The 17,138-nt window shown below is 40.4% G+C and overlaps 1 protein-coding gene across 1 annotated transcript in view; it reads right to left on the bottom strand.

The window, feature by feature from the left end:
• LOC146388270 (SRC kinase signaling inhibitor 1-like) overlaps positions 1 to 16,919 on the bottom strand; it is a 110,884-nt gene extending 93,965 nt beyond the window's left edge. Inside the window, exon 1 of the mRNA XM_084925459.1 lies at positions 15,619 to 16,919. Within this exon, the coding sequence (XP_084781585.1) occupies positions 15,619 to 15,691 (73 nt within the window). The 5' untranslated portion in view covers positions 15,692 to 16,919. The remainder of the gene's footprint in view (positions 1 to 15,618) is intronic.
• Positions 16,920 to 17,138: the final 219 nt, after the last annotated feature.

The raw sequence follows: 17,138 nt of genomic DNA on the forward strand, positions 1-17,138 counted from the left end.
ATCTCATAGTGTATTTCACAATTCACCCTGCAGTCGCACTACCAATAAACACTAGTGGCTTAGTTTCACTGACAGTCATACATGTCAATGCTATAATGCTAATATCATTTAAAAGATAATGCATTATGCTTTGATTTATGAGTTTTCATGTGTTTCTTTCCTCTTCTATACTTTTCTCTTTCCTGCTCAAGTTCATCTTGATTTTGTCTGTCCAAGGATTTTTTTCAGACCACTGCATGCTCTTTTAGACTTTTTCTAGCAAAGTTGAATCTGACCTTCATGTAAGAGTGTAAACAGTTGTTTGCACTTTGTTGTAAGCCCTTCGTATTTCCATCCGTGAAAGTGTCTCTTAATTTTAGTCTTTAACAAATGACACATATGCCTACTCAAGAATGTTCTTGACTTGGTGAGATGTTGTGAAGTTTTTCTCAACCATGGAATGCTGTCATTATCCACTTTTGCCATCTTTGTTTTGCTCTTTTTTGAACCTGACTGCTGATTCGGCCACTCCTAAAGTTCCTCCTGTCTCTCTGAGAGCTTTGTTTTGGTTTTCCAGCTTAATGTTGGCCTCCCTCACTTGCACTGACATCCAAAACTACTATGAAAAGTTAAAAAAATTAAACTCAACAATTTGAATCATCCATCCGCTTCCGCTTTTCAGGGTCGCAGGGGGCCCTGGAGCTTATCCCAGCTGTCATAGGGCGAGAGGCGTGGTACACCCTGGACAGGTCGGCAGTCTGCCGCAGGGCTGACACATGAAAAGACAGACAACCATTCACACTCACTCCCACATTCACACCTACGGGCAATTTGGACTGATCAATTAACCTACCCCTACTAAGTGCATGTCTTTCGACTGTGGGAGGAAGCCTGAGATTGCGGGGAGAACCCACGCAAACATGGGGAGAACATGCAAACTCCACACAGAAACCCTGGCCTGATAGTGGAATTGAAGGACTTTCATGGTGTGCAGCAACAGTGCTAACCACCATGCCACCGTGCTGCCACAATTTGAATCAGCTTCAGATATTGTGTCTGCTTCATTTTTCATGACATAACAAGCAGAAATGCCTCATCTGGCCATCTGGTCTCTCAACTGTCCCATTAATTCTGAGTATTTGAATAGTTTTGTAAAAATCCTTGAATTAAAGTTGAACATCTGCTCTTCAAACATATATCGATTCTCTGATTTAAAATCCACTCGAGTGGTGTACAGAGACAAAACTAGAAAAACTATGTGTTTGTCTAACAAATTATGAACTTAACTGTACCTGATAAAGTTAGTGGCCTTTATTCAGCCAACCTTTAATACCACTTTTGTACACCTAGATTGAATAGTGAGTATTTGTAGGGTCTGCCCTCCATCCAACATGGGAAAGAGTATTTCTGTCTAGAGGGCACAGTCTATGATTCTGACTCTGTGTCAAAAAATGAAACCGTAAACACAACAGTGGCTGAAGCTGTTGGCAAGCATCCTGAAGCGCAGGGCGAATAGGAGACCTGACCATCTAGGGTTTGTTTATGTCTCTACATGCTATTGTCTTGCAATGCTCAGAATGTGATGTTTACTTATCCTAACTCAGAGCAGTGAATAACACCTTATAGGTACTCTTGGCTCTAATTTGAATTCAAGTAACTATATCGACAGCCATTTTAAACTCTATTGCTCTATGTCTGAATTTTCAAACTGTTTAATATACATGGATTTCTAAGGGGCTCTAAAATAAATCACTGGGATATTTTTCTCACCTTATAAAAGACTGCTGTGAGCGTCCTGCTGCTCCAGTGAAAAGTCATACCACTGCTGTGGGGTTCCAGACTGCTACCAGTACAGACAGTGTTCATGGGGCATCCTGACAGCGAAAACAATAGGACATTTTTGTGATGTATGGCTAGGATGGATGGACTGAGGACGTTGAAAAGGATCAAAGGGCCACAACAAAGCCCTGCGTGTCACTGAACTCCTGCGTCAAACACCCAACAAGAGAGCAGAGGGAAGAGAAATCAATAGTGACTCATGCTATGCTCAGGCTGCATCAGGTATATTCGACCGTGAAGATGAAACAAGAAAAGAAGGGAGAGAGTACAAAAAGGAGGAGATGAGGAGAAGAAGAGAGCGATGAGGCACATTTTGAAGGCCAACTCTGCTCCCTATTGTTATTAGACAGCTCCCTATAGCCTCCCCTCCACTGCACAACTCTGATGTGCTTCCTCCCCGTGACCTTCGTCTGCTAGATCACATTGTGCTCTTTCCCATCTATTGTAGAACATCTGAGGGAAACAATCTATTTCAGTGTGATCATCATTTTTCCTTCAATCATGTTCTCATTGTGCGAGTGTCTTAAATTACCATAACAACGCAAAGTTGTAAAGGTTAAATTAAGCCTGGAACAAACAGGAAATTAAGAACTCGATGGATCGGTTCAGATTTTTCATGAAGTTGTGAGAGCGAGTCGTGCAGGTGACCAGCATCCCAGAGCGCTGAGTGACACCTAAAGGGCACAGCTTGACTTTTCCAAGACATCTGCAGCAGGTCTCATTAGTATTCAGCTATGAATCATTCATACAGCCGGCTGTCATTACCACAAATAGCATCAGGGGGGACTTACAAAGACACACATACACACTCTCGTTCACAGTTAGGGGTCCGTACAAAAAATATGCACACAACCAAAAATGCTCAAAATGTAGAAAAGTGTGAAGGAACTGTGTTAAAAAGAACTAGTTAGATGATCTGATTAGTTCATCTGCAGAAATCTGATATGTGAATAGAGGCATGTCTCAATTACAAACTGACAGGAACCGATTCAAGTTTCTCCACTAAGGATTTGCTGCTTTTCTGTCTCCTTTACTTCTTTTGTTTTTTATTTTTCACAAAGTGATGATTTAAAACTACTGGCTGGACAACTGAGAAGATATTAACTCTACTACAGATTCACGGAAGATGAAAAAGAAATCAATTTTTGTACATTTTAAAACACTAAATTCCATAATTTTAGGGATTTTTGCTTATTAAATAATCAGAGAAACAGTTGTCACTTAGCTTGCTGTTAAAAATAAACTAATTAAATTATTACCTAATCATTGCAGCTCTAGTGGCAGCCCCTGAATATTATAAATGACACGCTGATTACCAACACTCTATGTAAACAATACCACAAGGCAGTACAGTAACAGAAACATGCAAATCACAAACAATAAGCCCTTTGTTTGCCTCCACAAGGTGAGACCTCTTTCCAACAAAAACTCCATTTGCATGCTGTGTGCAACAACTGTTTGTGGTTAACAGGCTTACACACCAAACCAGAACAGACTACTAATGCAGAGAGGATCAACTTCAAAGATACTCCTCTCCTTCTCTCCGTGTGAGGAAGCAACGGTGCTCGGAGATGATGCACGACTCCGGGAGCACAACAACTTTGTGTCCTCGACATTCCGTCTCCATATTTGACATTGATTATCTATACGTTTGCATTACAACACGCATTGTACTGTAACAAACAACAGGACAGTCAATGATAACCCAGTGAGCCACAACGGAGTTGTCATTATGTACGAAGCCAGGAATCAGTATTTATTAACCACATCACATTTAATGTGTGCCAAGGGCTCTATTCGCTTTAAAACACTACTTTAGCAAATGTGTTTTCATGCCAGTGTTTGCAGTGTGAGTATTACTGTTTTGTTTTTTCTTGTATATATCCATTCATTCATCTGCCCATTTCCTTAATCGCTTACATTAGGTGAGAGGCAGCCATTCACGGATAAACACATCCTAAACTACAGCCAATGCACGCTCACCGATTAACCTAACACGCACGTCTCGACTGAGGGAGAGACCTCTTGGCACACCCGGCAAACCTAAAGCCTTCTTGCTGTGAGGCAACAGCGCAAACCAGTGCATTTACAGTATACAGTTTAACACAAATACACAGATGCACTTTATGTATTGATGCAATCATAAGCACACTTTAATCTTTTCTTCCAGCAATGATCCAAATTGAATCCAAGGGTTGTGATCTTTCCTTCAAATGTAGCTTCTCGAGTCGCACTCAACACATCGCAGAAGGTGAGAAAAAAGACAAAGCAAGCAGTTGTGTAATTTCAAAAACAACACCGGGGAAGACACAAAGCAATAAGGGAAAGTCCACAGTGTCTTCAACAACCTTTTTCTGGCATTTTCCATCGCTGAGAAACAGAATGTCTTAATGAAACCAGTAAAATAAAACTCCCCCCAGAGCACACAACGCATTAATAATTCTATGAAGGTATGAATATTTGAAGCTCAGTTTCAGGGTAAGTGTCAATGTTACTTGTGAGGGCAAGAAAAGAGCGCTTTATATTGATAAAAATGAACCGATGCCAAGACATTGCTTGCATAATCTGAAAGGGCATTATAAGCAGCAAGCAATCGTATGAAAAATAAGTGTAAAATAAGCGGTTAATAAGCATCTTACATAACGTACCTTTTCATAAACCCTATAACTTATGTCTGAGACTACTGAGCAAGCACCATCCTTCAGGTTTTAGAAATGACATTTCATCTCAATGAACAAATATCACAGCGGTCTGAATAACAGGCAGCAACCCATCTGTGTATACGCCACCATCTCCAGAGCATCTGCTTGGCAGTGGGTGGAAGTGGGCTGGACTGGATGAGCTCTGCTGCAAAGCCCTGGAGCTTCTCTCTGCAGCCACTGGTGCAGAATTCCTGCTGTTATCTAGAAGGTGGAGCTAATATTTTATCATGATGGCCTCTTGGCGCTCCAGTATGCCAAAAGGCAGAAGGCTGCAATACAAGACAAATGACAAGCTCCAAATTCCCTGGCCAACAAAACCCACATCTGCCAAACCAACAGGCTGTATGAAGCACACTATCACAGCCACCTTTGCAGAATGAATGAATAGTGCTGAAGAACATTAACCAAACCGAAAACAAAACAAACACAGGCAGATGCACAAATACACATTTGTACCAGTAATACACCTGTATGCGTGCCAACACAGCGGCAGAGATTATAAGTTCAAGACTGCTGCACTCTGTTTCCAAACACGTACTGGAAGATCAGCGGGTTGATCTATGGGTGGGTGATCCAGCATGCATGCACAATGAGCCTAATACATTGTTTATCAGTGTGAAAGAACTGGTAAGCAGGGTCATTAGAAATGTGGACACATTTATCACAGCAGAGATAGCATGAATTAAATCTTGGACTCAGAGGAAACAAAGCAAAATTTTCTGAAAGGATGCAGAGATAATCCGTGAGGTTATGTGTTTATTCAGTAAAATCTATTGATTGTCACTGAAAGAAACTAACAGCCAAAACAGAAAATGCAGAATGGGTGCAGGTGTCACTGAAGCAACGCCAATAAACTGGATGACACGGTAATCTTTCAATGTATACAAAATTTGGAATTTGTGCAGCATTTAACCCCAGAGCTTCACTTCTTATAATCACGTTAACACTTGCTGCCAGTCTGCTGCTTCGCTGCACCTCCACAGCCTCAACAGCCGGCTCTGTGAGCCTTCTGTTTCCTAGTAACTGTGGCAGGGACACAGGGCTTGGTGAACGAAGGAGCTTCTCTTTTTTTGTCATCTTTCTGACAGTTGGGTGCATGCATGCACTGATTTTTAAATAATTTCAGGACTCCTTGCATACATATATGATTTTTCACTGTAGATGTAACTATGTCTGTCGGTCCGACAGCTAGTGCACGTTTTGGTCCAAACTAAAATACTCCAACCAGTGAAAACAATTAGTAAAGAAATGACAATTACCAGATGAGAAAATAATATAACTTTTCAACACCTCGATATTTAGTAAAGGCTTTAGTGGTTTAAAAGCAACTTCTGGTTGGATTACCATTAAACCTAACACAAACAATCATGACTCCCTCAGAATAAATTATAATAACTGCTGCCCCATTACCTTTTCATCTAACAGCATCTGCTTGTAAAAATGCAAATAATCTTATAATTTGGTTTATGACCCGAAACATGTAAAGCTAATCAACATTTCCATGCTGTCCCATCACTTAATAAGCCTCAGCTTTTTTTGTTTTGTTTTTTTGTTTGTTTTTTCTCTATTTGACTGAAAAAAAATAACTTGCTGAAATGTATTCAGATACAGCTACACTAAAATGAGCAACCTCAGGTTTCCTGTATAGGAGACACCAGGGAGAAATATGAAATATAATAAATGTCTATCCTCATTACCAGGCTACAGTAAAGGAAAAAGCAGGAAAAAATAATGCAAAAATTTTTTTACCTACACCTGATTATAAATGTAAATTACAAAGTAAATAACAGCCTTATAATAATGAGTCAGTAAACACTGACATTAACAAAGCTGTTCTAAAAATTATCATTTGCAGCTCTGCCAGGTTTGATGCAACTGAAATTAAGCACATCAAATCCTACACCAGTTTTAGTCATAGAAGTACGAGCCAGTCTGTTCAGGAAACGTGTCATGTTATGCAGCCTTAAAAAATTGAGAATTTTTGTAAAAGATATGGGATGATTCTGGTACAGACTTCCAGGGTGGAAGACGACGAGTCTTCATACTGAAAAGGGATATCAATTAATTTGAAGAGCCTACTGAGAGAAAATTAAGCTGCAGCTCATTACCTGTTATCAAATGAATGTATAGCATATCATACATTCACTGGGGGATAAAATTCCACATGTGTGAATTACACTGGAAACTAAGAGAGGTGGACAAGGAGTCTAACACCTTGGGAATACTGCTTGCAATTTGACTGAAGCAACAAAAGCTCTTTAGTTAAAAAAAAAACCCTTATGGTTTTGGTAGCATCTTAATAAACATGTTGTGTCCCAAGACACTGAACTCTGAATCAGGCCATTCCAGTTTCCTGCTGTTAACTAAGCACTGCCAGTGGCAAAACATAAAACATAACAACAAAAATGTTAATTAACAACATTTAGTCATTATGTTGATAATGAAAGAGCAATGCAGCAGGCATTGCATTTCCTTCGAAATGCATTTGCAGTTGCAAACGAGTTGCATATAAACAGTTAAAAGCGTCAAAAGAAGGAACACCATGACAACCTTCAAACACCCTTGTTACAGGCTGAGCTCGGGATTCAGCGGCGATTACCTCTGTGTGCAGTCCTCAACAGACCTATTGTTATTGAACAAGGTCGGACATTAGAAGGCAACTCCTGGCTTCGGAAATCATGACCCATAAGTGACTCAGTACCACCAGAAATAATAACTAACCTCCGCACAATCACTGACCATTCATGACACGCAGTCATATTAAAAGCAGCCATTTTCCTCTCTCAGTCCCGCTCTCTCTCTGTTACCACTCATAACACTTCATAAAACATCTCTCCTCCTCATATTGAAAAAAAAAAAACAATCTCAGCACATCCTAGACATCTCTTCTGCCTTTTTTTATATTAAGCTGCAGAGTGCACACTATAGACTGCGTTGCAGAAAAAGCCAGTGAAATTTGCAATATGAAACCCACTGGTTTCCAATTTAAACCTCCAGCTGAGGAGATGGATGCTGCCTAGTTAATCGATCAAGAGACACAAAACACAGGAAGAAGTGCTGGAAGAACCAGAGGGATACCGGTCTGTCTCAGGGTAAAACACATCTGACCTTTTCAAACTCACTGCTCTAATAGTTTATGGCGGCGAGTTTGGGCTCATCCGCGAATTTCACATGCAATGTTTGTGACTGCACTGATCCCCGTTACAGAAAATCCATTTTTTAAGCTTGGCTGGACTTCTCAGTAATGCAAGTCCGTATCAGCTTCTCAGCCGGTTACAACTCATTACATGTATATTAGTGGGCGATAACGCAGGAATTGGTTTCCTTGTGAGAAGGGTAGCTCCTAGTGGGGAAAATGAGGAAGGAAATGAAAAGTGATCCACAAAGTTGCAGCAGAGCGCAGCCTTTCTGACAGCACAGACTTACAATCACATGAAGAACTGCAGCATGGATCACACAAATTATACTAAACTGAACGAGCGACTTAAGAAACTGGTTCACAACTGACAGTAAATATGATGGAGGTTTAAATTTTGACTGGAGCAGAATCACGATGGCAATCTAAAATCGCAGCCAAGCCCCAAGGCAATGCAGACATATTTGATGGTTCAGTTCGCAAAGTGATACCCCAACGAACTCTCGTTACAGTTTGATAAATCAACATTTAGTCTGAACATGGGGACAGTGAAGCAGTATATTGAGACCAGGGCTATAATGAGATGAGGGATATTTGGATCCAGTCATAAGCAGAAGAAGGATAATCTGCCCATAATCACTAGAGCCTGCACTCCCTGCTTTGTATTCCTGCCTGAACATCTTTAGAAGGAAAATCAGATGTGCACGTAGGAGGAAATAGTCTGAGAATAAAGAACACCATAACCACTTCTGCTAGCGCCTCGCAAACACCACCACGTTCATTTCCTCTAACTGCCTCGCTTTCTTTGGGGGGAAAGTTTTTGGGGTTTAGCAGTTTCCATAATTTAGTCTTCTCGTGCTTCACAGTTCAGCGCACTCTGTGAAGTAACAGATTCCAGAAATGAATCTTTAGCCCACAGGTATCTGAAATGTAAGTTAGATCAGTCTCACCCTACACTCAGGAGCTGACTTATTCGTAAGTGATTCAGCTCAAAACGCTCTGAGCCCTTTTAAGCATTCACCTGGTCATAAATGTTTAATAACGACCACAAAAATATGTCTACATAACAAGACACAACCTTGTGCAATATGATCTGCATCTCATAAGTTTAGGCTATTGCTCTCCCATGCAGGGGAGAAGTAGATGTACTTAAACCTGACACAATGTTTCCACTGAATATTAAAAACAGAGCATATGCATGCTGCTATTTCAGGGACCGCAAAACACCAGGTGAGGCTCGTGCAGTTATCAGACCTCTTTGTTCCACAGGCAGAGAGGACGTTTGGTTTTTGCAGGTGTGGAGAAATGAGAAGGTGCACATGCATGCACGAAATAACCTCCTGGTAAACAAAGTTTATCAGTAGTTTCTTGTTTATTTTTTGCTGCAAAAATGGCAAAAACCTACACAACAAAATCAGGTTTGTGGTGTTGTTTTCAGACAAAAAGTATTCAGATAAGCAATATTTTAACAGGTAAACAAGTCCAAACTTTTACAATAGAATATTTACAATTTATTAGGTATATCTCACTGATACAGAATTGAACCCCCTTTTGCCTTCAGAACTGCTTTAATTCTTCATGGCACAGATTCAGCAGGGTGCTGGATACATTGCTCAGAGATTTTGGTTTATATTGATAGAATCGCACAGTTGCTGCGGATTTTCCTGCACATCCATGATGGGAGTTTCCTGTTCCACTACATCCCAAATGTGGCTGACTGGACTGAGATCTGTGGAGGACATTTGAGTACAGTGAACTCATTGTCATGTTCTCAGGGAGGCTGTGGTCTTTAAACGACGCTCAGTTGGTTTTAAGGGGCTCAAAGTGTGCCAAGAAAATATCCCTCATAGAATTAAACCACCATCAGCAGCCTGAGCCATTGATGCAAGGCAGACTGCATCAACTTTTCATGATGTTTATGGTAAATTCTGAAACTACCCAAGCAGAAAAATTGGAGACTAATCAGACCAGGCAATGTTTTTCCAATCTACTGTCCAATTTTGAGCAGCCTGTGCAGGTTTTAGTGTGAACTTCAGTGGGTCATCTTAACCATGTCTACATGCCTAAATGCACTGGCTGCCATGACATAGACTAATTGGATATTTCCATTAATGAGCAGTTTAACAGGTGTATTTAACAAAGTGGCAGATGGGTGTATATATACTCAGTGTCAAATTAAATATGAATATAATTGATGTAGCAGTCTCCAGTACTGTTGCATAACTTGGAGGTGTTTGGGGTGTTTTATTAAAATTACAGGGGAAAAATATTCATTTCATTAATGAGATCAGTGCAATATCACCACTAAACCTACAACCTCAGTAACAGCTGAATTAGTACCTCGGATGCTGTCAATAAAGCTAACAGAATTTGATTCACACACCTTGCACTAGTTGCATTTTCTGTCCAATAATGGACCGAAAAAGAAACCTGACTCTGATAGACACGTCTTAAATCAAAGGCTAAATTGTAAATGATAGCTGTAACACGGTGGAGGTAAAAAATTGAAAAAAACCCAGCAGAAATGTTAAAGCCTCTCTGCTCAGTCATTTCACGCTCGAATTTTGTTTTCATAGATCAAACAAAAATCGCATCTGAAACATCAGAGCTTATCTAATTACAAGCTAAAATCAAAATTTACATGCAGACACGCAACTTTTTTTTTAAACTGTTCACTACAGACAGCTGTTATAAGTTGATATCTTCATCCAGTGAAAATGCATGGGGTGAAAATAAATAAGTAAGATGTAACTACCACACTGAAAATACTGACAGCAGGATTAGTGTGCTTTGCTGCCAGTCATAAAAGTGCTGATCACCAGAGTCTGAGTGAATCTGGGAGTCAGATGAGGGGAGAAACTCTGCAGCCTCACATTGGGTGAATATTTCAGTATAAGATCTGACCATCAGTGATGGAACTGGTGACCTTTTATATCTAATGTCTGCACAACTGAAGATCCCAAAACAAAAAAATGTGACTATTAATCATTGCAACAAAAAAGCTGAGTTCTGACATAAAACAGGTCCTTTTCTCCCCTGACAAATTTGAATATTTACCTCATTATCTCCTACTTTTTCACACATTGATCTCCACAGTACCAACTGTCACTGCTGGAAAAAACAGATGTTGCTTTCAAATGCTGTTGAGACGTATTGTAATTACCAGGATTGCACATTTTAAATCGACCGATATATTGTTAAATAGCCAACAAACCTCCCTCTTTTTTTTGCTTGCATTGCTAATATGCCAAGATCTTGTATTCTCATTACCCTGCCATTACAACACCACTGCTTTCTCCTGCCGCAGCACAAAGTAGCTCTGTACCACTCTGTCTCCAAAAGAGTCAGCAGAAAGCTACTTTTGATTTAGAGACCATATTGTTATGTCTCACTACAGAACACCTTAATATACGACAAGTTGTTTTTATGACTCACAGGCTGTAGCTTTTAAGGGCACATTAGGGCAGTACAACTTTTTCAACAGATCACTGTGGACCAACTAGAGCTCTGTGACGGGGGGAGGAGGGGGGATCTCGAGAATAATGAAGTAAATATTGCCCTCTTGGACCCACAGTGCAATCGCTTCAGGATCATGTTGTACAAGCTGCTGTGGAGGAATTTTACTCAGTTTCTGCTCTTTTTGGAATTACAAGAAAGTAGCTGCAAGCACATTTGCAGCTAGAGAGAAGGCTGAGTAGGAGTAGCACCATTCAACTTGATTAGTGTACAGACTTTACCAGCTGACAGGAGGTGATTATACCCTGCAACTGACAGCATTTGGAGGACAATTATAGAGATGTATTCGCTTTAAAGTAAGAGGAAAGTGGTGGAAAGTTTAATATAGATTTTCAAATAGGTGCACTTTGAGTATGTTTTTTTTGTTTGTTTGTTTTTTAAAGAGAACAACTCAAAATCTATGTTTTTTTTTTCCTTTGATCACAAACTCATCCAAGATTTTTCAAGGTCAAGCAATCAAACCTGGTTCATGGTTGGTTGCTTGAAACCCTGTTGTTTCCAAAGTGCCATTTTAAAAGCGTTAAGTTAAGCGTTGCTATCTTAGTTGTAAAAACAAAACAAAAACAAAACAAAAACAGAGGTTTGAAACCAGACCCTCATTGGCTGATGAAGTGTGACAACCTGTTAACTAAAGAGTTATCTGTATACCACAGATAATCCTCAATTTCAAAACATGGTATGACCAAGATTTACAAAACAGATGCTAGGTACACCGATGGAAGCTACATCCATGCTATATATGGTCTGTAATCTATAGACAGTATTGTATGACATCATCATGTTGCCTAGTAACAGTCTAAAATGATTTTGTGTTAGCATCTATGCACCTGTAAAACCTTAAAAATATTGTTTCGTTTTTCTTTCACAACAGTGAAACTTCACTTTACACAAATGCTGAATTATGCATGATGATCATGCAATATGACGCCACCATGTTGCCTGGCAACCACTCAGAAATGGGCTAAAATGGTCTGTTTTTAGCCTTTATACACCTACAAAAAATTTATAAAAGCATCATATCATTTTTATTTCACATTAATAATATTTATATCTACAAAACCTGAAATATACATGATTAGCAATCACATAGCAACTGAAATCATCCAGGCCTAACAGTAGCATGGGCATGTACTAGTCATTACTTTGACTTATAATGGTAAGTAAAGTCATTGACAACCGCCGTCTTCATGCTGAGAAAATATGTGATCAGACTTATGTTCCCATCATAAAAGCTGTATCCTACTGCATAGGTCTCTGAGAAATCATTTTTAATATAAGACAAGACGAGACAAAGAATTTCTGTGGTGCAGTATGGCTTAATTAATGTGACTGACAGCAGAAACAAAGACCTTCACGACACAGAGAAAAAAAACAACAAGAAAGAAAATGTATTTTAATTTTGGACCTGTTACATCACTTGCAACAAGCATTTCATATTTAACTCCACACCCCGCGGTGGTGGTTAAATAGCTTCACTTTTTAAAACCTGACGTCAATTTAAAAAACTAAAATCATAAATGAAATACAATTTTTTGATTGAGCTGTATTTGAGTTTACCATTTGCTGAGAATTTCATTCACACATGGTAAGTTTAACCTGCTTGAATTACTTATTTGTTGTACTGGTGTGCTTTCAGAAAACTAAACATCCAACACTTCATAGCAAGAATAAATGTTTAACATCTTTCTTCTCTTCTTTTAGTTAAAATTCTCCTTGAAAAGCTCATTATTAAAGGAACCTACAATCAGATTTTTTTATACTTATAGTTACCCTTGAATAAAGCAATAAGTATTACCCCCATTTTATTGTGTCCATTCTCGTGCACAGATATCAAACTCTACCACGCACACAGTTGTGGCACGGAAACAAGGACCTTTGATAAATGCATGTAATATTTAAACCCTTGAATCATTAATGACCTTGAGAGCTTACTAGTGTGCTTACCACCGCAGCTGTGAGAGACTCATCATATACCGTCAACAACAGACCCCCTGGAGTAACAGCACAAAGATTCGCAAAGATCTCTGACTTGCAACTTCATTTCCCATTAAAGCAATTCTTGACAAGCGTGAGAAACCTGAGCAAAGATTCCGAAATTCGATGTGAACGATTTTTTGTTGTTTTTCTCTTTATATAGTGATCAACTAGAGAACAAATGTCATCGCTTGAGCACGATCAGTTGGCACATATAAAAACTAAATGCTGCATGTGTCATCATCATCCTTCATCCATCCCAAAGTACATATTTGAACATATGCATGTGGGTGCACATATGTGGTGAGGACACGGCGTGAAGCAAATCTAAACAGCTTGCAGATTTGGGCAGAGAAGCCTGGGATTTTATCATTGCACGATCATTAAGTGCTCAACCCATTTTATCAGCTCGAGGTTGTGCCCAAGAATGTGGGGAGTGTGTATATCATATAAATATTTTGTTTAGCACATTTGCGTTAACATCAGAACAACTCTGGTTACGCTATTCCCAGCAGGGTCAATTACTTCAGAAATCCCCTCCAAACATGCAGCTCCTCTGCCATAAAACATTGCATCATCGTCAGCCAATCACAAGGCAGGAATCATGGGGCTTTGTGTGGCACAGACCTAGGGAATAAGCAGGTGCCCAAGTACACTAACACAGTGACATCCACACTGTGCTGCTGTCAATAGCAGGCATTTAAAGCTTAGAGCAATGCTTTGGTAAAAGAAAAAGAAAAATCGTGTTACTTGTGATCTGATCCGTGCTCAAATAGAATTTAACAGGGGCCAGGATATAATGTGGTTCAATGTAGATTGTGCCCTTGCATGCAAGATAAATATCTGGCAGGTGCATAATGACATGACCTCATACAGTCCACCTGTCTTTGCTTTCAGTATTGAAATGAAAAGATGGTAAACAGAGCAGCTCGGTGACTTGTTCCAAAAAAAACCTGTTCCATCAAATGCAAATCTTTACTGGAACTGGAACTGGCCTGAATTTTCCTAGCTGTCGTTAAAAGGAGGATTGCGCAATGATCTAAATATGAATTCATCAGTTTCATGTCAATGCATGACATAAATTTACTGTCTTTTTACAGGTTTATCCTTTCAGATAAATCCTCCTGCAGTTTATCTACCTCAACGCCCAGAGTATGTCGTAATGGCGCCAACGTGTCTGCACCAATGTCAAGACAAAGCCTCTATATATCAAAGAAAATCCACCGGGCTAATGTGGCCAAAGAGGTCATCACACTACCTCACACCTAACCCGTTACTGTTCCGAAGAGAACTGGCCTGAATTTATGCCTAGCAAATCACAACATGTAACATCCAGTCAGCAGGTTACTTGTGTCTCTTTTGATGAACTATAGAATTACTTCAGCAGTAAAACAGCATCTCAGGCACTGCGGGCCCTGCTCTGGCTTTGCCTCTCTTACAGAGGATCATAAGACAGACGGGCATGCATGTTGACATAACCCTCAGCTGAACATACCAGGGTAGCATGGAGATAAAAAGCTACCAGGATCTACAGTCTCTGTACAATGGCAACATTACGATAAGTGTTAGCTCTCCGGCAGGCTAACACTGGCTTAACGCTCGACTCTGCTAATCTATTCTTTATGGTTTAGCCTTGTGAGCTGGAAAAACTCTGAAATAGGCTTATGAAGATGTTTCCATTTGCAGTTACAGGAAGTGTGACTACCAAGTGTAAGAGCCATACTTCTTCACTGGTTGAGTTGGGAAAGTTAAGCCTGGTTTAGGAAATTGTTTTCCAGCTGGTGACTTGAATGTCTTGAATTGGTTCGGTCTTGCCAGCTTTTTAATAAAATAGTGCTGTTAATTACCACCAGCAGTAATGACAATCCTGAATACTGCAGGTGTAATGTAAGTGATTGGAGATCTTTTGTTTCAGCAAATTATCCAAAATTGCTGATGGTGTAAAAAAAACAAACCCTAATAGCTCAAACATTCAGTCAAATGTAATGTCTGCTTTTAGAAATAATACACCCAGGGGTTTGTATTCAGCCTGATACATCTCAGTCTCTCCAAGACAGACACTGACTATACAGAGCTCCGAGGCCAAGCTTTATAGCGATAAAGCACAAAAATCCAATATACACACACAGACCTCTGGCCAGTGCAAAAGGTCGTATGCCATTGTACCTTGCCTCTGCCTTCACCTAAGCTGCAAACTTATTTCCCTCCATCTGAAGAGCCGGATGAACGTGTCTTACAAAGAATTCAGCCAGAAAAAATGAAACTATTCAAAGGTCATATGTAAGCAAAAAGCTAAAACAGACAAGCTGAAGGTATCAGTATTCAACACCAAACACAGAATAAGCTCACAAGCCAACAAGTTGGTTTACTATTCCACTGTTGAGCTCTCACAATCACTGCAACTAATGACCGATTAAAGGTACTCAGCACTTTTAAAAAGAATTATGTTGCCTCTGCCCAAGCAAGACTTACCTGTCCACCTACGAGCAAACCCCTTTTTTGTCTTTTCTTTTGAGTTTCCTTTCATTCTCTCCCCGTCTTTCATATCTTCTGTCACTTGTCTCCCTGCTCTTCTCACCTCTAGCTACCAGACTGTCCCTTGGTGAGAGGCAAGTGAGGATGAAGAGGAGGGGAGAAAGAAAGGAGGGAGAAAAAGTGAGGGAGAATGAGGACTTAGAAAGGGAAATGAATGTGGATGAAGTCCCGGAGCTGTGTCATGTTGCCCATCTCTCTGAGAAGTGAGCATTTATCCTGTCCTTTCTTTTTGTCTTTGGATCTTAAGAGTGGATCTTCTGCTGCCTGTCAGACAGCCTTGCCATCCCAGGAGTGTTTCAACATGCCTCAAGTACATTCTTCCTACTTTAATCCCACACCCTTTTTATACTCTCTCTTTATCATGTATTTTTACCTCATTTATTTGGGGGTGTAAAATCTGCAAACAAATAATGCGCACTGTATTTTGCTTGAGGAAATCTGGTGCAAACTGTAGATACATTTGCCTGGTTCTCAAAAGAAGACTTTAAGATCATTTTCAACGATTGCTTTTATAATAATGCAAAAAAAAGAAGAAGAAATAACGAAAAAAGAACGATAAGGGGCTGAAGGAAATAGCAAGAGGAGCTGACCCACCCGATCATCCGTTTACAATACCATCCCCCATTCACTGATAGCAGAGCTGCCTATAGTCCCTTCATTATGCTATCATTACATTCACCATTTTTTCTAATTTGTCTTTTTTATCTTTGTTTTTTATGCATTTCATCATCTTTCAAATACACACACACCCACCAGCATGCACACACCCCTACACTTTGGAGTGCTTCACTTCCCAGAGGTTGTCCATGTGGCTGACAGCAACAGCTGCAACCAACACACCAACGCAATCACACTTTCCAATCAACTACACACAAACATCTCTCGAGTCCTTCTCTCTCTCTTATGTGCACATACACATACACAGACTCACACCCACCAGCACCACCTGCTTCACTAATGGTACTTCTGCTCTACACCGGTCCCCTCCCATATCTTGCGCTCACACATGGTGCCACCACCCTGTATTTCCAGCACCCTATCCACATTCAGCAGCCTCCCACCCCAAGCCTTTTCCCGGGGCACCTCACTCCTGACCTACTGCCCATTAACTGATGCTACCTCACGGCATCACTCTCCTCAAGCAGCGCCGCTCTCCACAAGCCCTCAGCCCAACCCCCCATCCCTGCTTTCACAGAGTGTGACAGGAGGACAGCCAGCTGGTTGGGTAGCACAACATACAGAATCAAAAAATACCTGCCACACAAGTATGCATAGAATTAGGGTTGACATGCCTTGGGATGGTGCATTGCCCATGCTGCGACACGGACCGCTGCAGTTGAAAGTGATCGCGTTTCCTGTTCCCCCTCCTCTTTTTTCCTCTCTCCTCCTCCCCTCCTCCTGTTCTTCGCTTTCTGTTCTTCACAAATCGCTGGGTCTCTCCTTCCTTGTGCCGGTCC

This window comes from Perissodus microlepis, chromosome 4 (assembly GCF_051167445.1).
Source record: "Perissodus microlepis isolate ML-2025 ecotype Zambia chromosome 4, ASM5116744v1, whole genome shotgun sequence".
Lineage (NCBI taxonomy): Eukaryota > Metazoa > Chordata > Actinopteri > Cichliformes > Cichlidae > Perissodus > Perissodus microlepis.